Source organism: Monosiga brevicollis, genomic scaffold, assembly GCF_000002865.3.
Source record: "Monosiga brevicollis MX1 MONBRscaffold_2 genomic scaffold, whole genome shotgun sequence".
In the NCBI taxonomy this organism is placed as follows: Eukaryota; class Choanoflagellata; order Craspedida; family Salpingoecidae; genus Monosiga; species Monosiga brevicollis.
This window is the reverse complement of record NW_001865039.1, coordinates 3346631-3369240: the sequence shown is the minus strand read 5'-3', so window position 1 is coordinate 3369240 and position 22610 is coordinate 3346631. Positions and strand designations below refer to the sequence as shown.

Here is a 22610-nt window from a genome sequence, read left to right as displayed (position 1 = left end):
AGCCAGAGAGCATATGGAGATGAGTCAACCTCAAGGCACGAGGGCACGCATGCACGCAGGCGGCGCTGCCGTTTCTTGCCTCAAAACTTACTCGCGACCCACTAGCACAGACACATTAAGCAAAAAAAAAATGCCATGTCGTCGTCTCTGGCTGAGGTCAAGGTTGGGAGTGCATCCCTGAAAGATTGAATAAGTCGACAAAAATCTCTGATTTTGCTTGCTTCAAGCTGTAGGGCATCATTATCACGACGTTCTTCTCTGAGAACGCCGTGACTTTGACATCACCCTCTTCAAATCTGCAGCTTGTCAATGCTCCCTCTCCAACAAAGCGGGCTGTTGTCAATCAGATTCTTCCTCTTGCGTCATCCAGTTTTATCTTCTATTTTTACTGCAGCTTGCATCAAGCCCACACACAACACACACACACACGCACACAAAGCGCACACTGTGTGGCGAATCGGGAGCGTTCACTGGTTTCGCGTTTCTCAAGCATTGTCATCATTTTCGTGTCGGTTCAGGGGGCAGATCGGCATCGGGGCTGATGGACTACGAGCAGATTGGTTATGGCTTGGTGTGGCGGCCAGAGGGGGCGCTGGCGGAGCAGGTCGTAGTCGATCCTGCAAGCTGTCTCAGCTGTGTCCTTTCTCGTGCCCATCTCAGGTACGAGGGTTGTCCACTAGACTAGGGTTCTTCCAACCGGCTCACAGCGCCGCCTGCCTGTCGTTCCTCTGTCTCACCCCCCTGTCTCAGGGATGCTGGCCCGCGCCAAACGCGCCGCTTCAAGCGCCAATACCGGCGACTCGTCGAGCAGCAGAATGATCAAGCAGACGGCCCCAAACAGCATGTGACGCCGGACACAACGTCCACCGCATTGGCTGCTGAGCCTCAGCCGGAGGAAAACATGCAAAGAGAACCAAGGCAACTTGCAGCAAGCCTGGCCGAGGCAAAGTGTTCTAACACCACTGTCCAACCAACTTTTGACGATGCGGTCATTCAAGCTTACGTCTCCGAAGCTTTGCGCCCCAAAAAGCGGCCGCGGCGGCTCGATACCTCCAGCACGGCTGAAGGGTTAGACAGGCCCGTTGCCGCTGAAACCGATGCGGACGTTGCTCATGACGACGATGTGGCGGAGCAAGGAGACTCGGGTAGCGAGACGCCGCTCGATAAGAAATTGATGGCAGAGATGGGCTTACCATCCAGCTTCAGCAAGAACGCGAGCTCTCAAGACCAGGGCCCGACTCAGAAAGGGCGGCGCAAGCGACGAGTGCGAGACGCGTTGGATGCCGAAGAAGCGGAGCAACCAAATGATGTAGTGGCGGTTGCGTCGAGTTGGCAACTGCTGGCGCGACATGACGACCCAGCTTGGTTGGCACACTGGGCCCATGCACAGAACATTGAGACCGATGCCCAAGACGAGGCGGCGACCCAGCTTGCATATTGGCGTGCCTTTTGTGCCTACTGGCAGCAGCGCTGGCAAGTAGAGTGTGAACCGCGACTCTTGAGGACCTATGTTGAGCGGGTGCGGTCTTCGCTGCCGCATGCGCACACGGGCGAAGACCAGGGGCGACTCGCCCCGGACCAAGACGCCTTGGTCGGCGTAGAGGCCAGCTTTTTGTGGGCCAAGCTCATGTACGGAGCTCTTCTACGCCAGCCCAAAGCGGGGGGCTTTGCCCAGAACGAAGCCACCTACTGGCGCCTGCGCCCCGGACAGTATCGCGCTTATGCACTCGATGGCACCATGGATAACTTTGTCAATGCCTTGACCGCTCAGGCACCAGGTGGCCCCGAAAACGGTTCTGACCACGACGATGCCGACGAATTATGCGAGGAGCAAGCCGGCGCCGACGGATCGGATCATCAAGGTAGCCAAGATGCCCCGTCTCACGACGACCGACCTGATAACGCGCCGGCTCCGTGGCTGCAAACGGGGGCCGACTTGGACGCGGCTGGACTCTCGGGGAAGTACTGGGCTCAACGATACCGTTTATTCAGCCGATATGACGAGGTCTGTGTTGTCTCAATGTGCCAGGTGTTCGACCTGCTCCATGCTAGGCGGACGCTCGTTCATTACTGTAAATCGGTGGCACTAGGGCGTATGGTTGGACCGTGACTCGTGGTTCTCTGCTACCCCCGAGGTGCTGGCCATGCACCATGCCCTGCGTGTGAGCGGTACGATTGGCGGACCACCTGGGTGTGAATCTAATGCCAGGATGACGGGATGGCGAGTGTTTGGGTCGTATTTCGGGGGTCTGATGGGAATAGGCATTGGTCTTTTGACTCATGACGGGCCCTGGTTTGCTGGTCTGGGCTTGGTAGCGGTGGGTCCCATGGTTATAGATGCGTTTTGTGGACCTGGTGCCAATGCAATTCAGATGGCCTTGGCAGGGTGCCAGGTGCTGGCCATTGATCTTGACCCGGTCAAACTGGAGGCGGCACGGCACAACGCAAGTATCTATGGGGTTGAGGATCAGATTGACTTTGTGCACGGGGACGCTGTGAGCGTGTTGCGCCAGTTGGCGAGCACGAACGGGTCAACCCGGGTGGATGCCGTCTTTCTCAGTCCACCATGGGGTGGCCAATCCTATCTGGCTGCGCATCAACCCTTTGACTTGGCGGTCATCGAGCCTAGCGTGTCGCGTACGCTAGCAGCCGCCCAAGGCCTGACGCGCAACGTGGGCATTTTTCTACCACGCAAAATCTTGGTGCAGGACGTCCTGGCCTTGGTGGGCGCAGGCGAGCATGTCGAGATTGAACAGAACGTCATCAATGAAAAGATCAAATCCTTGACCGTCTACCTAGGCGACCTCGCTGATCTCGGCGGCCAAGTCTAACCCATGAAGGCCCCTTCCTACGCCCAGAGAGCTGTGTGAAAACCCGACTAAAGTTGTCATCAACAATGCTACCAAGCGTTTCTGTTTTTCCTCCACAGCAAGCAAAAACACACACCACAACAGCAAAAGAGGACCCGCTTCTAAATTTAGAACAATCGGCTCAAAAAAAAAAAAGCCAGCCACTCGCGTGTATGACGACGATCGACGAACAATCGCGCGTCAAGCGGACATGACGTGCACAGGGCAGCCAGCTCCGGGTTGGCCAGGGGCATACATTCAGCTGTGCGATGATTTACGAATGCGTCACAGCATGATCGCCTCTGCGTTTGAGCGGGATCGGCTTCTTGCCTCTTGATAGCTCGGCGTGCTGGACCTTGCTATGGGTCGTGCATGGGAAAACAGGACACTGGTTGAATTTGACGACGGACCTTTCCCCCGCCCTGCTCATTTGAAATTCACACCCTCTCTGCTTGATCCCTTGATAAGATGTGCGGCGTTTGTTCTTCTTGGGCCTTGGCGCGCCTTACGTGTGCCATGGGGTCACTCACAACTCCGGCCGTAGCGCCCCGCCCCCCTCCCTGGTTTGGACCAGTGCCTGGACGTCAATTTGCATTTGCAAACGTCCATCTCGCTGCCACTTGACCTCATTTTCCTGCTCCACAGAGACCAAGCTTGCGTCTTTGCCCGTCCCATCTCCCATTCCGCTTGGTGTCTGTCTGCTTGCTGTCGGCTGTTTCCCCTCTTGACACTTTTCTTCTCTCTCTGTCAAACGTGACAAGCACACACACACACACACGCGCGCGCGTGCGTGTTTTCTTTTGTTGTTGAAGACGCAAAACACATTTACAACGCAACGACAGAGAGAAAGAAGAGAGAGAGAGAGAGAGAAAGCGGAAAGGAGAGAGAGAGAGAGAGAGAGAGAGAGAGAGAGAGAGAGAGAGAGAGAGAGAGAGAGAGAGAGAGAGAGAGAGAGAGAGAGAGAGAGAGAGAGAGAGAGAGAGAATGAATTGGTTTGGTCGTTGACAGAGAGAGACAGAGAGAGAGAGAGAGAGAGAAGAGTGAGAGAGAGACAGAGAAAGAGTTTGTTGTGTGTTATTTTTTTCATCATCCAGACGGAGAGAGTCAGCGTCGGTTGGCTGTTGCGAGGGCCGCTTGAGCGACTGGATTGCGCGCGCTGGCGCTTGGCCTGACGCGTTTTTTTTTTATATTGTTGGAGACCGTGGCCGGTGAGGTCGACGGGTGATGACCTGTCTAGGCGCTTGGGTACTCGGCAAGGTCGAGATCACTGCCATTTTTTTTTTTTTTTTTGGCTCACGGGCGTTTGTCACATGCTAGGTCCTCCTCCTATATCGGCGACATGGTGCGCAAAATCGTGCTCGTGCTACTGGCACTGAGCAGTCTTCTGGCCACCCCGACTGAGGGGGCATTCAAGTCGAAGAGCCTGCTTGTCAACTCGCACCTCGAAATCACACCCGACTCGTTTGAACTCAAAGGTTGGACGCCCAGCACCAACGACGAGTACAACTTTTACCAACAATATGTGGATGACAAGGGCCAGGTCGTCCAAGGCCCCACCAACACCACAATCCTCTTCAGCGAGCGGCCCGGGGCCAATCTTACCCAGCGCGTCGTCCTTGATGTCACCGAAGACGTCGCGACCGCCTACTTTGATCTCAAAATCGTGCTCGCCAAGATGGAAATGACCTGCAATAACCAGGATTTTATGGTGCACGTCTGGCACGTTGAGCCACAAACCAACAACTACACGGCCAGCCTTTTGCAAAGCTCTGTCAGGGCCGATGGAATTTCGGGCACCTCATTGACCCGAACCATCAACCTGACCGGCACAGAACCATATTACACCGTCGATGTCGTCTTTATCTTTGCCGATCCTTGCTTGGCCCTGCAAATGGCCGATCTACGCTACAATTACGAACCCATGAGCGATCGCCCCTTGAGCACCACGCCCGAGACAACCAGCAGCACCAGCAAGACTTTCGGTCCCCCTGCTTGGTGTCTTGAAGCTGGCACTCAATCAAAAATCAACGTCACTCTTCCCGATCTTTCCCGACTCTCCACCTGGTCCTACCTAGGTACCTTTGACACCTTTTCCCAATGCGTTCTCGAGCGCGTCACCTGGGCCGATGACGATCGTGATATTCGCACTGGTACGTGTGCTGCTGCACTTATAGCCCGGCGCTGTTTCGTTCGATTTTGTTCGGTTATCTGGTTCGCGTCGCAACCATCTTGCACCACTCATCGGCGCCCGCGATCACTCCCATCGCCAACCGCCAACCCGCCCGTGTCGCGTTGACCCCGTAGCAAGCCCATCAGAGCCCGCCATTGACTTTTTCTTCCTTCAGTATGGCAACCTTTACTTCAATGCATCGAGTCTTGCCGTGGATCAACAACTCCAGGCGCTCCAAGCACACGACAACACCATTTATGTCCAGGTACTCTTGCCCCACGCCACAATCTTCTTTGGTTTCACCAGAGCCAGTCAAGCTCGCTTGTGCCCACGACAAGACAGATACAAAAAAAGAAACACATTACCGCCATTCAAAATGAATCAAATCCGAGACGCTTTGCTCATCCGGACGCCGCTGCCCATAGGGTTCGTGTTTTCAAGAAACCCGCTGTATCGTCATCACCTTGAACACCTCTGTCGTGCCTACATGCGAGGATGCCACCTGCCAAGCCTACTCGCGGTATGTTCATGTTTGGGCACCGTTCTCCACCCAACCCTGGCCACACGTTGATGCTTGCTCGTGCCTTGCGGAATGCCATCACTGCTCAGTCTCATCCATGTTGTTCGCGGCGGGCCCATGTCTTGGCCTGTCTTGGCCTGTCCAGGCTGGGCTGTGAGGCCAACGGCCTCTCTTGCGGTGCCTGCACCACCGGTATCGTCACAGTGCTTGCTCTCGCCCCAACCTGTCCAAGGTTGCACTCCTGGAGTTGGCTCAACACACTCTCTTTTCTCTGGCGCGGCACCTAATTTGTATCCCTCCTAGGCAAGTTTAGCGTGGCCGACTCACCCTTCTACGATCGCGAGGACGTTGGCGACGACCTGTTCTGCGTATCACCGGCCAAGATGTATCCCCTGGACGCTGTTGTTGCGGCTGGGCGCTCCGTTGCCTGTCAGTTGCTGCAGCACGTGCTAGGCACTCCGTTGTCCCCGCTCGTCCACGCCCTCGTCAACACACACCTATTGATCGCTCGACCCCTCGCAATGCAACTCACCCTTTGTTGTACCCTCGCTTCGACCCCCGCCCATCTTGATTCAGGGTTTGATTATACCGGTCATCGCCGAGTGGCGAGCGATGATCAAGGCGATGACTATGATCGCCCCACTCCGGGCAGGGAGTTCTTCGTGACAAATCGTACCTGCCCCAGCAACATGGACCTGGACTCGCCCGACACCTACGGCAACCTCTATCTCTTCCTGACCTTTCGCATTTCGGCTTTGACCAACCCTTCAAGCATCAAATCGGCCGCTCTACAGCTTTACAATCCCAGCACCTCCCAATATCAGGGCGAAAATTCTCTCAGCTTTAAAATGGCCGGGGCCAGCCGGCGTTTGGACTGTGGCGGGTTGCCTACGCCAATCACTGTGGATGACACCTGGTCGTGCAGCTTTTACGTATGTCCCTTTTTTTTTTAACCCATCAGTCGCAGGAATCACCACTTGCCACTCGCCACTCGCCACACCTTCACCTTGGCCCAAACATATGCTTGCTGCCCTCCTCTTCCCCTGATTTGGCCTTTCATCTTCCTCCACACATTTAGCAAGAAACCGGTGAAGAAGCGCTATACTTTTGCGATGGCCTGGAAAGGGCTCTGCGTCACGCCATTGAGCAGGACCATGACTACTTTCTCATTGGCATCTCCAACTTTTACTCCATGAATGGCTACATCCCCCTGACTGGCGTTCAGCGTCCTCAGTTGTGGCTCCATGTAAGTCCCAAATCTGGCTTGGCTTCATTCTTCGCCTTGAGTACCCTGAGCACCCTCTCACGCCCCACGTTGCATTTGTAGAACACCGCAAGCTGCACCCGAACGATGCAATCTGTCGGGACGTGCACGCGCGATTGTGGAGGCGGTACTCAAGCCGTGTCCTACACACAATCCGCCCCGGTAGAGTAACGCATCTCAAAAGTATTTGCTCCTGGTCAGGCAGAACCCACGCCTTTGAAGCTCATTCCTCCTTGTTGCCTCGAACGTTATTGCAACCTGTTGGTAGTCATGCACGCTCCCATCGTTCGACGTGGTGCCATGCAACCAACAAACATGCACAAATGATTATTCTCGACTGGAATTCCACACCATCATTCTTTTTGATTCGATGCCAAACTACGGCTCTGCCAGCGATGTCATGGCCACTATGCAGAGCTTTTTTGCCTTCTTCTTGGAAGACGTGATCGCATATATTGGGTAGGCTTGTGGCTCGTACCCTTCAAGACTGGTTTCTCTCTTTGGCCCCATGCCTGCTCGTCTCTGCTCTGCACTTATGGTTGCCACGTGTTCGCTCGACATCGACAGAGATATCAATATCACCTCTTTTACCAGTTCATCCAAGATAACGGTTCCCTCAAGGGTCGCGAGCCTGTCCGACTTTGAATTGTCGTTTGAGGGTGAGGAAGACACATATGAAGCCACCTATCTCCATCCAACCAACAATGAAACCATCGTTGTGTCGAGTCTGGCTGCCTGTGCCGAAAGCTGCTCCGAGTATTGGTGCCGGGGATTTGTCTACGTGGACTATTCTACCCCCTTTCGGTGCTACCTGCTGCGTCAATTGGAGCCTTTGCAAGGCGAGTTTTACCGCGTTGCCTCCTATAAGAAGGCTGCCAGCCACCCCACTTACGACCTCAACGGTATGTCGTTTGCCTGCCAAATCTTTCTCTGCTGAAAGAACACAGCTGCTCACGTGTTCGCATGTGCCTTGTTTTCCCGCTCCTGGTCTCAATCATGCTCGTTTTTGCCACCGCAGTTGTGTACAACTACACCTTTGGTGTCACGATCTCTTTTGACGATGCCTATGTCACGGCTCGAGGAGTTCTCGACGAGCTGCCAACGCAGCTTTCACAGCTGTCCTACGCTGGATACTTCTATGGTTTGTACCTGGTGTTCGTGTCGACTTGTCTTGTTTGTTCTGGTTGACAACATTCGAGGCTTTCTTGCTCTGTGCCCCTGGTTAATGAATCATGTCGATATCAATGCGTCTCAGATGCCACCGCAGTGAGCTTTACGACAGTGCGAGTATTTCTCGTGCAGTTGCAGACTACCACGACCACCACGACCACGCCCGCGGCTGTGGGTGAATGTACTTGTGCGGCTGTCACGCTGAACGGTGTTCGCTATCCGGCGACCAACTGCGCCACCACTGCTCGCCTAGCATGTCCTGGCTCGGACATGACCGGCTTTGTTACCCGACGATGCGATTCTGCGGTGCGTTGCTCTGTCTCTGGACACCGGCGTTGCTTTTTTGTTTGTTTCAATTTTTTTTTTTTTTCCTCCAGAAACGCTTGGCGTCAGTCAAATGCTGGCCACCTCTTCTTTGAGCCAACTAACAAACCCCCCTTGTCCATGCCTTAATCCATGGTGTTGTCATTGCGTGATGGACTGCTTAGGGTGTGTATCGCGTGCCCGACTTTCGGAATTGTCGGTCATCCGTACTTGAGGCCTTGGAGCAGGTGCCCCGTACCAAGGAAAGCATTTCGCTCGTCGCCTCGGGAGCTCTAGCGACAATGAATAACAGCAAATACTTTGGGGCCGATGACGTCAAGTTTGTGTCCCGAATCATCGGCGAAGGCCTGGAGCTGCTGGGTCAGCTCTATCTGCAAAATAGCACCGAGGCGGACCTTCTTCTCGAAGAGCTGGTCAGCCCGACACTCGAGCTTGCCGGGCGTCTCTTGGAAGCGAGTGGTGAGGTGCAAGAAGAAGCCATGGCTGCGCTTACAAGCGACACCTCTTCGGCCTATATTCCATATGTAAGCACCGTCAAGACATCTTTCTACATGTGCAAGCCCTGTCATTGTTTTCTTCTGATCAACCCTCATTGGCGCACCAATCGTATCGGATGTGCATCTTTAGGCGCTGGAGAATTTGGGCTACTTGCTGCAAGCCCTGTTCGACAATGGCCACAACGCTTCGGTGGCGAGAGAGGATGCCACGTTTCAGTACTCATTTTTCCAGCTGCTCAGCAATCTCAACGATATCTTCACCTTTGGTGACGCTGAGTGCGAGGGCGACGACTGTACTGCGCTGCAGCGCCGCGAGTCGGATGGTGCACAGCGCCGCCGGCGCAACTTGGACGGTGACCAGTACATTGAACTGGATGCAAACCCGGAAGGCGATGAACTGTATATTGCCGTGGCGTATTATTCGTCAGCCCAATATTTCCGGCGCCCGAACGTGGCCTCGGCGCCGCCCGACGAGTTTGAGGACGATGAAGAGGTGCTGGAGAGCAACTACATCAACTCTGGCGTCATCAAGGTGTCGGTCTATGGTAACGGCACCGATTCGGAGAACGCCAACGTTGTGGTTAAGCTGAAAAAGACCAATCCGGACATGGTTGGCCAGTGCGTCTTTTGGCAGTTCGATTCAGAAGCTGGGCTTGGCAAGAATGCCTCAGAAAGCCGGGGCGGTGGTTGGAGCTCGGAAGGATGCGTGATTGTAGAGGATACGAGCACGCACGTGGTGTGCTCCTGCGACCATCTCACCAGCTTTGCTGTCCTGACGTCGCCCGATGCCACCATGTCCAGGGCAGATGCTCTGGCGCTAGAGATCATCACGCTGGTTGGCGTGGTCATTTCAGTCCCTTGCCTTTTGCTGACGTTTATCATCTTTGCTTACTTCCGACGTCTGCGAAACTTAACCCGAGTGATCTTGATGCATCTGTGCCTGAACCTCTCCATCGCACTCCTCATCTTTATCTGCGGTGTCGAGAAGACTGGGGATCCGGACAACTGCACAGGCATTGCCGTGGCCTTGCACTTTTTCATGATGACCTCGGTCTTTTGGATGCTGGCCGAGGGCGTGCAACTCTTCCGCACCTTTGTCGTTGTTTTCGACACGGACAACATGAAATACCACTTGCCCTTTGCCGCCGCCGTGTATGGTGGGGCCGCCGTCGTTGTCATCATCACCGGCATTGCCGTGGGAAACACTGGCTACGGCGACGAAAATTATTGTTGGTTGACAGCCCGGGATGGCGCCATCTGGGCCTTTTTGGTGCCCTTGATTGCGGTCATGCTTGTCAACTTTATCCTCTTTGTTTGCATCATGCGCGAGATTGTTCAAATCGGCCTGCCCGGAGACTCGGACCGCTTGGTCAAGGTGAAGCGCGGCATCAAGGGCACGTTGTCATTCAGCTGCCTGCTTGGCCTTGGCTGGATCTTTGGTGTGGTCGCTATTGAGAACGGCAACGTGGCTTTGCAATATCTCTTTACAATCCTCAACATCTTCCAGGTACGTGCTTATCCCGCCACGCCTGTTTAATGCCGCGCTTGCGACGCCCGGCGCCTCACAATGGTCTTGCCTCCCCCGGCTTTCCCCTGTGGCGTTTTAGGGCCTGTTCATCTTCATCTTCCACGTTGTGCGCAATCGCGCGGTGCGCGAGGCTTTCAAGGGGCGGCAGGCTGGCTACGAGAGCTACAAGAAGGCCACGTCCTCTGGCACGTCGGGCCAGGTCTCGGGCAACACTCATTCCTCAGCCATGTCTGGTGGCAAGCGTGTCTCGGTATGTGATTATGTGTCAGCCCCGTACTCCTTTGATGTTCGATGAACTATCCCTCCAACTCGGGTGCCACGAATCCTCAAACTCGGGTGCCATGGATGATGTAGGAGGATCGCGGGCCGCTGTCGAGCATGAATCCGGAGCCGTCCAACAACTATGAAAACAGCAATGGCTATGCCACCTCGGTACAGCTCTCGGAGTTTTCTGGAACTCCGCATTCACCCGCTACCGTGGCAACCGCAAACACAGGGGAGAGCATTGGTCCAGAACTCAGTCAGCCTGCGCGCAGCAACAATGGCTCCCAACATTTGATGCAAGCAGCCGACCGCAAGAGTGAACAAACAAACAGTCGGGCTTCACTGCCAGGCGATGGCACATCGCCTGTGTCGCGGCGCGACACTGAATACTTGATGACTGACCTGCAGGATGAAGGCGATGAGACGGCGTCGCAAACGGCTGCGCCAGAGCTGTCGCGCCGCGAATCTCTCAAGCTGCCGGGCAAGTCACTTCAGCGCAAGGAAACTTCAAAGAGCTCGCGATCCATTGACTTTTTTGCATCGGGCAACTCATCGGTCACAGAGGCCAACGAAATTCCTCCGCTGCGCATGAGGTGAGTGCATTTGGTGGCTCTACTATCGGTCCAGATGCCCTCCGTGGTATGGTGTGGCGCATGCCACCAGCTTTGTTGCTTCCTCATGGCGCCAACATGTTTGTTTCTTTAGCCGATCGGCCAGCGCCCGCATGGAACGTCGTGGAAGCGATTATTGCGTGACCCTGTTGTAGTGGCACAGCGTGTCACTCTTGATCTTTCTCCTCCATCTGTTGTTTTGTCTTGTCTTGCCCTTGGTTCATTTTGTTGATATTTGACTTTTTCTTGATCCTCTTTGCGTTTTTTTTTCTTCTTCAGCTTGCCCTCTCGGCTCTCTCATGACCTCTCTGTGTTTCATTCAGCTTTGAATTGCGCTTGTTTTCCTCGCCACCTGTCCACACGTTTGCATGCGTGCGTGCGTGCGTGCGTGCTTGTCATGAGTGTGATGCGTGCCACAATATCTCTCTCACGGGCTCTCCCTGACGCCTGCAATGTTGCTTGTGGTTGTGTCTGTTGCCTGTATGGTGTCCACCATCCTCCAAGCCAGGCTTTCTTTGGTCCCAACCCAACGAGTCGACGTCATGGATTGGGTCGCTAGTTTAGCAGATTAAAGGCAGGTCTTGAGCTGAGGTCACGTTTTGATTGAGAAGGCATGATATTTTTAGCACACTTGAGCGGGCATATCTTCACCAGAAATTCCCTTAACGCAATTTTCAGCTGTCATTACGGCCATGATGCTGCGGCATTCGTCCGTCGCACTGCCGATATGTGGCAAAATCACTATCACGCATTCAGAGAGGGAACGCAAGCTCAAGGTCAGGGCACGCCATCCAGCCAGGTCCCCGCGCAGGCCACGCATCATTCAAATGTGAGAAGGGGAGCGGCAAACTGTGACACACCGCAGTTGGGAAGTTTGAAGAGCTCATGATCCGTCGGTAAGGGTTCGGGCGTCGTCACATCAAGGCCGGCCGCCTACGGTCGTAATGCTCTGGGTGAGATCACCAAGATCGTGGGTGCATGCATGCACATTCCAAGCCAATGCGTCAGCACAATACAAGCTGGGAAACTGCCGACCTTGATCTCGCCGGCCTTGAGCGCCTCGACCAGTGCATCCTGGTCCACACAAGCACCACGCGCAGCATTGACCAAAATCGCGGTATTCTTCATCTTCTTGAATGCATCCTGTCGAGCCTGGATCATGAGCTATTCCACCAACGAGGCGGCTGATTTGACATGGAATCGTTGCTCTGGCCCATGCGTACCGCATTGAAGATGTTGGTCGTTTCCGGCGCCAGGGCACAAGTGGCCACCACAATGTCCGCTTCGCGCAGCAAGGTGTCAACGTCCACTGAACACATACACACACACGCAACATGTGAGACCATCAATACATGCGAAACTGGAAAGGAGGCGAAGGTCACGTACCAAACTCGGCTTGAAGTTCCTTGGCATTGGGCTTCTCCGAGCGACCCGAGTAGAGGAGGCGACCAATCTCAAATGCACGCAAGCGCTTGGCGACAGCGCTGCCAATGCGGCCCATGCCCACGATGCCCACTGTCTTGCCAGCCAGTTCAGTGCCACAAAGCCACATTGGCTTCCAAGTGCCCCATCCACCACTGTTGCACATCAGAGATGGACCAGCCACGGTCAAAAAAAAAAAAAAAAAAAAAAAAAAAAAGAAAAAGAAGAGCCAACCCTGAGTTGGCACGCGCTGGACCGATTGGGTTGTGACATACTTCTTGGCTTCGTGCACGGCTTGTGGAATGAGTCGGCATGTGGCAAGGAGAAGGGATAGTGCCAGGTCCGCCTGATGTGACGAAACGAGTCGTGACCATACAAAGCCGAGCGCAAGACAGACGGAGATGAGGGCTAGACCAGTCGCGAAATTGAAGGCCAGCGCTGTACCGCAGCCGTACGGTGGCATTGGTGAGGACACCGGGGGTGTTGCCAATCTTGATGCCACGGGTCTTGCATTCGTCCACGCTATGTATCACAGCCGGTTTGATTAGGACGTCGAGCAGGGGAACTTGCTAGTCATAGTGTTGGCGAATTGCTGAACCAACAGCCACCGTACTCAATGTGATTGAATCCGACAGAGAGTGTGCTGATGCACTTGAGATTGGGGCCGGCGGCCTCAATCACCTCCTTGTCAATCTTGTCCGAGAGCATGCACACGATGCCTGAGGAAAAGTTGAATGCAGCGCAAGTGAGGCACGGGCCTGGGCTCAGACGCCAGGATCTTGAACGCGCGACGTCACAGAACATGGCACGGCCGAAGAAAACTTGGGCATGATGGTCCGCAAGCAAGTGGGGGCCCCAAGAACGGAACAAACGCGGTCGCACGGCTCAAGAGAAAGCTGTTTGTTCATGTTCCCGCCGGTGCGGGAAACACCATCAAGGGACGTTAACGCACCGTGGGCACCTTTAACGGCCTCCAAAAGCTCAGCCCGCGGCATTCCCTGGTCTTGCTCATAAATCACCAGATCGCTTACACTAACAACAATCAGGGTTGAGTTTTCTTCGTAGCACCACCACGGACGAGTAGCAGTGCCCCTGCTCGTCCCACCCCACCCCACGAGGCTTCCGCACACCCAGCCACGTACCGGTTGCGGAGGTACTCCATGCCAGGCGCGTGCATGATGCGGGTGCACACGACCTTGCAGTCCACTTTCTCAGCCATCTTGAAAAGTCTAGCGGTACGCAACTACAACGCCCCCCGCCCCGCCGCCAAAGCAACAGCAAAGAACCGATGAGCCAAAGCCCACCCCAGCCATGATACCTCTCAGCCACCACCACCACCACCACCAGCAGCAGCACCACCAGCAGCACCACCAGCACCAGTAGCACCGCCGGCACCTGCATCGGGGAAAGCCAGTGAACGCAACGCCGCGCACAACGTCATGTACCATTCGGATGTCAAACACCAAAAAAAATGCTGACAACAGCAATGATCCACCCCCACTTTATGTCGCTCTCAAGAGAGTTGTTGTCGTTTTGTTATGGCTATACACGAAAGTTATTGTCGCTAAACTGGTACAAAAACACCGCTCGGTGAATGTCAGATAAAAGGTGTTGGGCTGGGGCGATCGTTGACGAGCATGGCGGCGACCGGGGGGCTGTCGGATTACGAGGCCGCACGGCTGCAGACGGTGCGGGAGAACCAGGCCAAGCTGGTGGAACTGGGCCTATTGGATGCGCTTCCCGAACCTGTGCCGAAGCGTAGCAAAGGGAATGCGCGTGCAGCCCACCACAAGGAGCCTCGCGACACCACTGCTGGCGCGATCGAGCCGTCGGCGCCCGCTGTTCCGCTACGTCGCTCCGCACGCTTGGCAGGCGTGCCCTCTGTAGACTACCGGGAACGCCAGCTGGCTGATGGGACTTCTCAGCATGAAACTCGGCGTCGTAGCCTCCGGCTAGCAAGTAGCTCTGCTTTGGACAGTCAAGCGGACCAGTCGGCCTTTTGGACGGCGAAGCACGATGAACGGAGTGAGCGGAATGAAGGAGATGCGAAACCGGTATTCACGGCAACGACCGTAAAATCAGAGGATCACGCTCGTTCTCGATCCGAGCCTGCTTCCCATGGCAAGTCCACGTCTTGTCGCTTTCTGACTGCACGCGTGGATCACATGCTACACACCTACTTGGGCCGTCATATCCCAAAGCTCGGAGGCCAAGTACGTGTCAGCTCTTGCTTGAGTCGCATGCAACTATCAATCATACGACGCCGTGTCGCTGCAAACGGCTAATTTATACGTGCTTGGTCGATTGGACTTTGTCCCGGCTGCTTCCCTGTGCCCGTTCTTCTCAGGTCAAGCGGGCAGTCATGAATGCAGCCTGCAGCTCTGGCACGCCCACCTTCAATCGCATGAGTGGCATCCAGGAGTGGCACAACGCTGTCTTCCTTTTTATTAACGTGTCGATGGACGGGTATGACTTGCCACTGACAGGCATTTGCTCCAGATGGGGACGGGAGTAGGACCAGCGGCTGGCGTCCGTCTCAACCCCCTTCATTTTAAAACTGCGGTTCATCCACGCCCTAGATATAACAATGTTTTTCTCAATCAGCAGACCGAGGTGACCTGGTTTGCACAGCCTACCCAGGTAGAAAGCCACGCCCCCAGCGATAGAGGCCTGCAGATGTGGTCTCTGGCCCGAGAACACCCTCGTTATTGTTCTCTCACCTCCTCCTCCTCCTCCTCCTGTGTCTTCCCTTGATGCATCCGGCTCGTGCCAGAAGCCGACGACGCGGGTTATCGCTCGATTGCTGGCTCAAGGGCACCACAATCCCTCTGGATCGCCAGCCTTGGTGGAAAATCTACCACCATTGGAAGGCGTGCTTCTTTTCTGTCGGCTGCCGGATCAACCCTATGTTTGCCTGGGCCGTCTTCAGCTGAAGCAGAGCGACACCAAAACCAGTCCCATGCGCTTCCTCTGGACTCTCCAGGACGGCCAAGCACTCGGGCAACATTCGGCGGCTGCGGAGGTCCTAGCCACCTCACAGGCAAGCACCAAGTTGGAGCAGGGGGACAAAGTGGTGGCATCTCCCACCTGAAGCGACGCCACGCCTTTTCCTCTAGTTGTAAGCATCGTGTTGTCGTGGCCCCCGACCGACGCTGATCAATTAAGAATAATTGACACATTCAAACACGACCAAGCACAGCCCAAGAGCTTTTGGCACCAAGCCCACAAACTCCAGGCTCATGCCTCTATGCCCTCAAGTCAGCCATCAACCAGTAGCCCGACCCCGACGTCCAAGCCCATCTCTGCCCGTCTCCACTCCTCTCCTTCATTTGTCAGCAAAACATCACTCTTTCGCATTTTTTTTTATTTTTTAGTGGTGGTGGTGCTTGATATTCCACATCAGCAGAGAGCCTGTGCCTTTGCCTGTGCCTTTGCCTTTGCCTTTGCCTGTGGCTGTGCCTCTGTCCCTTTGCCTGTGCCTGTGGCTGTGTCTGTGGCTGCACCTCGCCCCCGGACGCCTGACTGGTCACCTCATAGCCACTTGGTCTGTCTCTGCCTCTGGTCTTGACCACACTCTTACCTCCCAACCTGTCGCAGTTTTCCTGCTATTCCGCGGTTCGGCTTTGTATACCTTTCTTGAACTACCTGCCAAGCAAAAGGATCGCGAGAGCCTCGGCCGCGTCAGCGCGCGCCGCTGCGGGACAATACGGCCCAGCAGCAAGATGGCATACTCTGCAGCAGCCAACCTGAAACCACCTCCGGACGTGTCCGACCTGCATGACCCAGGCGAGAATATCGTCTACTTTGGCTATCTCATCAAGCGAGGCGGTTTTGTAAGTGTCGATTGGTTCAGCCCCAGATACGACCTGCTTGTCCTTTCGCGTGCATTCCAACAGCGGACCTGTCGGCTGATCTTCCTTAGAACAAAAACTGGCTGCGGCGATACTTTGAGCTAGATAACCAAGGTGACCGTGCCGACCAGCACATGATGCACGAGGACCCTGGCTCCATCTGCACCGCCATACTCAGCCTATTTGCTCGCCTCTTGTCCGTACCCAGGTTTGCTCAAGTACTTTAAAGATAAGGACAAAAGCTCCCCACTGGGCATTATCAACATCAACGACTGCGATGAAGCTTACCCAGCCTCCAATAGCGACACGCGCTGGCTCAACGTGAACGTTCCTGCGGGCACTCGCACCACCTGGTTCGTGCCCGAGTACAACCTCTTCTTGTGCCCCGCGCCCCCGGTGGCAGATTATTGTTTCTCAAATGGAGCTGACTTGCCGCTATTTCAACACAGTGCCTTTACCATTCAGTCACCCGGTCGGCTGTACTATCTGATTGCCGAATCCAAGCCCGAACGCAACGCCTGGTGTGACGAGGTCCGTCTGCACCACCGCTCCTGTCCTTGAGGCCTCTACCAGCATTGCCGGGCCCTTTAACGGCATCGGCGATGGGCACGGTGCCTGACCCATATTGGCGTGACGTTGGGTGTGGACGTTGTAGATCAACCGCATGCGCGATGATGGTGTCAAAGAGGAAGGCGCCCTGACACGCCTCAGCCTGTCCAGTAGGTCATGCGCTTCACACGTGTGGTGACATCACCTGACTGCTTTCTGTGCGAGCTTCGCGTCACAGCTGAGCTTGAAGCACATTCTACGCTCGTTCAGACTGGCCTCATCCCTTTTCGCCCCAATGCTAGCTCGGGAGGAAATGGCACAGGCCATGCAGGGCAAAGCTGTGCACTACGGGCACATGTACAAGCTGAGTGGCATGGTCAAGAACTGGAACCATCGCCTCTTTGTGCTGACGAATGAAGGTATCACGGTGGCTTCTCCATCCCGACAAGCGCTGCCCTGGGCTCAATGCTCGGCATGCATCACCTCGTTGTAGGCTATCTGATCTACTGCCGTGGCCCCAAGCACATGAGCAAGCCCTCGGGTGCCGTGGATCTCTGCTACGGTTGGTCCCACCTGCTCTTTCTCAACCTATACCAAAAGAGCTCTGTGCCAACAGAAAAAAACATTTCAACAACCGAGAAGGCAGGGCCCTGGCCTTTGCAAGCCATCCCAGCATCCGTTCGTCTGCGTGGTAATGCACATTCAAACCGCACATGGATACTGCTCCTCGCTTCTCCCTTTTCATGCTTGCAGTCACGGGGCTACTGTCCCCGGAGCAGTGTGCTTCGCAATTGCCAGCTCTACCACGAGGCTGCACGCCCGACTGTGCTTTGGGAATGAAAACGTCCAAGCGACAATTTTTGTTTGTTTGCCATACGGCGGAGGAGGCACAGCAGTGGTACGAGATGGTAAGCATGTTGGCTTTGAACAAGCGATATAACAACCTCTGGTGCAGGCGCCTGTCGCGCCGTTGTGGCTATGATGTAGAACCAGTCTCATCCCGGTGTCAACCTCAAACGATGGCTCTTACAGTTGGAACTAGCTTGCAGTTATGTTTCTTTCCAGTTTGGTCGCCAAGCTGTCCTCTCCAGCGAACCCGGTTAGCCCCCAACCTTTGCGATCTTTTTAGAGTTTGCAAAAGTTACTGCATGGAGCCCCTTAATGCGACCTCACGGCCCTTCCACATGCTCTGTTTGTGATGTGCGCATTAGATCCTGAAACCTGCTCTGAGATCTCCATCCTGTCCGAGTCCCTGGTCGATGCCAAAAATGCCATTGGGCTGCCCACGGGCGTGGGTGGTCACAAGGGCTCCGTGCGCAGCGTTTCAGGTTATTTTGAGGACGTCGGTGATCCTGACGATCAGGTCATGACACCCATGGGCGTCAAACGCTCTTTGGAAACATCGCCTTTGCCCTCTGATCAGAAACAGCAGGTCAGCACCATGCTTCAACACAAGTGCCTTTGCCAATCACAACCGGTCCGCCCTCACCTTGTGGGTGAGCGTCGCACTAGATCTTCAACTCGATGATGAACACGGCATTGGCTCCCAGTCGAGGCCGACTGCTGACACTCAACAGTGCTGCGGTATGTTCCCCGATGCCAGTCATTGTCGTCCTGGCCGCTTTGCGCCCGAGCTGATGTAGGGTTACGTGCGCGCGCGATGAACAGAATGTGCAGCAAAGTCAGGATCGTCAGCTTCTCGTCATTTACAATCCTCGCTCAGGTTTGATTCTGGTTTTCAATGGCCCAAAGGCACTTTGACACGGTCTTGCAGCACGACTTTTTGACAATGATGACAACCATTTTCCTTGTTAGGTTCTGGGCTGGCTGAAACCCTTGTCAAAGAGCTCGTGGAGCCCATTTTTCAGCTGGCCAAGGTCAGTTGAGAGAATGATTTGATTTTTCCAAGTAGCCCATGCGCTATGCACGTGACCGTCTGTTTGACCCCATGCTTGCATTGAATCCCCTGATTTATTTAGCTACGGTTTGATGTCAAGGCCACCCAGAAAGCTGGACATGCCACAGATATGGTTGCGCATCTGGGTAAGAGGCGCAACGGCGTGACATCCATTTTTAATTTGCAAGACTTTTTCTTATGGTCTACCTGGTTGCTCGCTTGAATCCCACGACGGTATCTTGTGACTTGTGTTTAGATACGGATTACTACACGGACATTGTTGTCTGCGGTGGAGATGGCATGGTATCTGAAGTACGTCCGAACCGACGCGTTTGTCACGATGTCTTCTGTTTCTCTTTGCCGACTCCGATTTTGGGGTCACCTTGATTTCCCTCTTTTGTTCTCGGCTCCTCTCGAGCAGTTGGAAGAATGGGGGTTTTTTCTTATACAAGCATTTTTAGCTTTTTTTTGCACCCTCACGACAGATGATCGGCTGCGTTAGATTATTACGGGGTTGATGCGACGAGGGGAGGGTTCGATTGAACGCATTGCGGTGGGAATCATTCCAGTCGGCACGGCCAACGCAATGGCCAATATCCTCGATGGCTTCCACTCCCGAACACCCCATGAGTAAGCAACACTCAGGCGCCGTGGTCCATCTCTGGGACCTCGTCGCACCCCGTGCAAACCTCGAGAGGCTACACGCAGCAGATTGCAAGGTTCACTTGCGCTCATTTGAGGGGCAAATGTATTTGGTGGCAGATTGGTATCGCGCGCTGCCTTGGCCGTGGCTCAAGCGCACGTGCGACGTGTCGACGTCCTTGATATCGCTCTCAATCAGGATCCGCCCGGTTAGAAGCGCAGCTGGCGATTGATTGATTGATTGCCACACACACTCGCACACTCGATATCGGTTGCGCGGAACTGTCCTGCATTGCCTTTGTCTCTTTTCTACCATGTTCTCTTGGTCTTCTCGGATGATTGACCAGGGTCATCTCATTTCTTTGGTCTGGACACGCATGCTTGTCATGTACAGGACCGCGCCCGGATTGGGTTGTGAAAAGCACAGAAGGGAACGATGCAAAGGCATCTGCGACCACAGGGGGTCCAGCGACAGGAAGCAATGAAAGCATATCACTTGACGGTGCATCTGACACCGCGGTGACGGAAGAAGGAGCGGCGGGTGTGGACGCAGCGCAGGCGACCGGACCAGCTGCGCCTGCGGCAATGAATGAGGCTCCTTCAACCCCGATTGGCCACGGCTGGCAGGATGTCAACGACGAAGACATGCGAATGGGGCTGCCTTCAGAATCAAGCCGCCACTACGGGCTCTCTTGTCTTGGTAGGCATCGACATGCGATGGTGCTTTTATAGGCCTCCCTCAGCTTCTACCACGCCACACCGAGTGCTTGTTCTCATGTATCCCCCGTCGCGTTTGGCCGTGTGCACAGGGTGGGGATTGGCAGGCATTTGTGCCGCGCGAGCGGAGAAGCTGCGTTGGATCCCGGGCCACAGCAAGCTACGATATGATCTTGCCGGTTTTTTGAGTTTATTGCAGGCAAGTCTGTTGTCTGTACACCGTACTTGACTGCGCTGTGAATTGTGGGCTGCGACCAGGCTGCGTACGTGTCTGATGTTGCACGGGTGATGTATGCGTTGTTTGGTTGGCGACGCAGGATTGGCCCGTGAGTGCGCCTTGTGCTTTGGCATATCGAGATGACACGGGTGAATGGCAGTTGGAGCAGGTGGGGGTGGTCAACCTGATTGCCTCCAGCTTACCACAGTTGGGACTGGCCCATAAAATTTATCCAGGTCAGTGCTTGCCCATCAGGCAGCACCTTCAGTTGGCACCAGAGCCACGTAGTTGGTTGCGATTGCCCAATGTGATGATTGGTGCTGTCCGTAGACGTGGAGTGCAGCGATGGCAAGGCAGCCATTTGCATTTTGGATGATACGCGATCGCGCTCGGAGACGGTTGCTGCTGCCATGACTTTGAAGCGGGTGCGAATGTTCTTGGCTGCGAGCATGAGGATTTGGTGGGCAGCGCTCACACCACCTGTTGTGGCAGGGGGAATATCTCTCCACCCACAAGCATGTGCGCACGCTTGTGACGAGCGAGTTTGTCATCTATCCGGAGCCGGGGACGCGAGCCATGAGCACGCCGCTCAACATTGGTGCGTGGCTTGCGTGTCGTGACCTGAGCTGAGGACTGCCGGCAGATTCACAAAAGTAGTTTTGGTTGTCGGATTTGGGGGCTAACCTCTGCGCCTTTGAAATTGTGCTGCGCAGATGGTGATCCGGTGCCTGCTGGCGTGTGCCACGTGCGTGTTCAGCGGCAGCTTCTCAAAGTGTACTGTTCGCCATCGTGAGCTGCATTGATCTGGTAACGACACGCCAATGAGTGAGTCCTCGACTAGCTCAATGAGTCGGTCGTGTTTCCTTTTTTTTTATTCGAGACACAAGACGGCGCGAATTGATGCGATTGCAGATCTGATATCACAGCATCTTTTACCTAGCAGCGATGGTTCATGACCGCCTAAGTTCGGAACCTGTTTTATCCACAATCAACTCTTGTTACATCGTGTGGTCTGTCAGGGCCACCACGCATTTGCGCGCCCGACGGCTTGGCAAGTGCTATGGAAATGCGTGACGTCACCTGGCGGCAAGGCTGGTCGAGGAACACGACAATGCCGTGAACGTGTGTCGTGTGCGCTTATAATAACAATTATTATTATTTCTGGCCAATTGAGGCATGGGAGCCCAAGTCATCTTGAAACGATGAATCCATTGCGCCAAAAAGGGAAACTGATGTGTGAAGCAGAAGAAACTGGAAATCAACCCTGGACATTCGCTACCCTAACATCCGAAGTTTGGGATTCTGTTGACATCTGGCTCTTGCGCTTTCTTCTGTTGCATCGACATCTTCTCCTTGCATCTTAGTTACCTGTCAGAGAAAAAGATGCCCTGCCATCAACAATTTCTCCACCCCTTCATGACCCTACATAGCGTCCAACACGATCCCATACAGATCCAAGGAAATCCCAATGTATTCGCAACCCCCACCCACACCCTCGACACACAAGCACAAAAGGATGGTAATGTCATCACTCCAACATTTCCCCGATCAAGCCGATCCCATTTTCCACGTACGCTCCACCAAAAGGTGTTGTTTTTTTTTCTTTGGAGTGCTCCGCGTGTCCTTTTCCCTTTTGTGCTGGTGGGCCCTGACAACAAACAAGCCGCCACCCCGGCCAACCTGCCTGCCTGCCTGCCTGCCTGCCTGCCTGCCTGCCAGTCGGGCGTGTTCCACAAGGGTATCCGGATGTATGTTTGAGGAGGATTCGTCTGTCCCGCTTTCATCCGTTTTGGTCTGGTCCGGTCTCGTTCCAGCGGTGTTGGAAAAGGCTTCACCACCACCCAACAAGACCCAAAACCCATACGCCTGCCCGGCTGTTCTGCCGATCAAAAGGTCGGGCCAATACCGCTGAACCGACCCAACCCCCAAAGCCTTCCTCCCCTCCCCTCTGTCTCTCTCTCTGTCTCTCTCTCTCTCTCTCTCTCTCTCTCTCTCTCTCTCTCTGTCTCTCTCTCTCTCTCTCTCTCTCTCTCTCTCTCTCTCTCTCTCTCTCTCTCTCTCTCTGTCTCTCTCTCTCTCTCTGTCTCTCTCTCTCTCTCTCTGTCTCTCTCTCTCTCT

The 22610-nt window shown here is 54.7% G+C and overlaps 4 protein-coding genes across 4 annotated transcripts; 2 read left to right on the top strand and 2 right to left on the bottom strand.

The window, feature by feature from the left end:
- Positions 1-1960: 1960 nt before the first annotated feature.
- Positions 1961-2807, top strand: MONBRDRAFT_2498 (uncharacterized protein; the record flags this gene model as incomplete). Its single annotated transcript, XM_001742852.1, has 3 exons — positions 1961-2005; positions 2091-2169; positions 2317-2807. Coding segments are annotated over 3 exons (615 nt in total), but the record flags the coding sequence as incomplete, so codon positions are not given.
- A 568-nt stretch (positions 2808-3375) lies between these two features.
- MONBRDRAFT_22593 (uncharacterized protein) lies at positions 3376-3939 on the bottom strand (the record flags this gene model as incomplete). Its single annotated transcript, XM_001742408.1, has 1 exon — positions 3376-3939. One exon carries the CDS (start codon positions 3937-3939, stop codon positions 3376-3378), a length of 564 nt encoding a protein of 187 aa, XP_001742460.1.
- Positions 3940-9494: 5555 nt separating this feature from the next.
- On the top strand, positions 9495-9911 carry MONBRDRAFT_3267 (uncharacterized protein; the record flags this gene model as incomplete). Its single annotated transcript, XM_001742851.1, has 1 exon — positions 9495-9911. A coding segment is annotated over one exon (417 nt), but the record flags the coding sequence as incomplete, so codon positions are not given.
- A 1874-nt stretch (positions 9912-11785) lies between these two features.
- On the bottom strand, positions 11786-13653 carry MONBRDRAFT_19417 (uncharacterized protein). Its single transcript, XM_001742407.1, has 9 exons — positions 13572-13653; positions 13233-13338; positions 13075-13141; positions 12895-12965; positions 12584-12774; positions 12421-12506; positions 12233-12340; positions 12058-12130; positions 11786-11938 (listed from the first exon to the last, which is right to left on the bottom strand). The coding sequence occupies exons 1-9, from the start codon at positions 13612-13614 to the stop codon at positions 11820-11822; spliced, it is 864 nt and encodes a 287-aa protein (XP_001742459.1). The 5' UTR covers positions 13615-13653; the 3' UTR covers positions 11786-11819.
- Between the last annotated feature and the right edge of the window lie 8957 nt (positions 13654-22610).

Excerpts from the sequence above, each read along its gene's own strand:
- MONBRDRAFT_19417 (XM_001742407.1), bottom strand. The coding sequence starts at position 13,614 with ATGCCGCGGGCTGAGCTTTTGGAGGCCGTTAAAGGTGCCCACG. Across the intron at positions 12,966-13,074 it reads GTGTCCTCACCAATGCCACC|GCGGACCTGGCACTATCCCT; the intron begins GTACGGCTGCGG and ends TCGTCACATCAG. Across the intron at positions 12,341-12,420 it reads CGACCAACATCTTCAATGCG|GATGCATTCAAGAAGATGAA; the intron begins GTACGCATGGGC and ends CAGGCTCGACAG.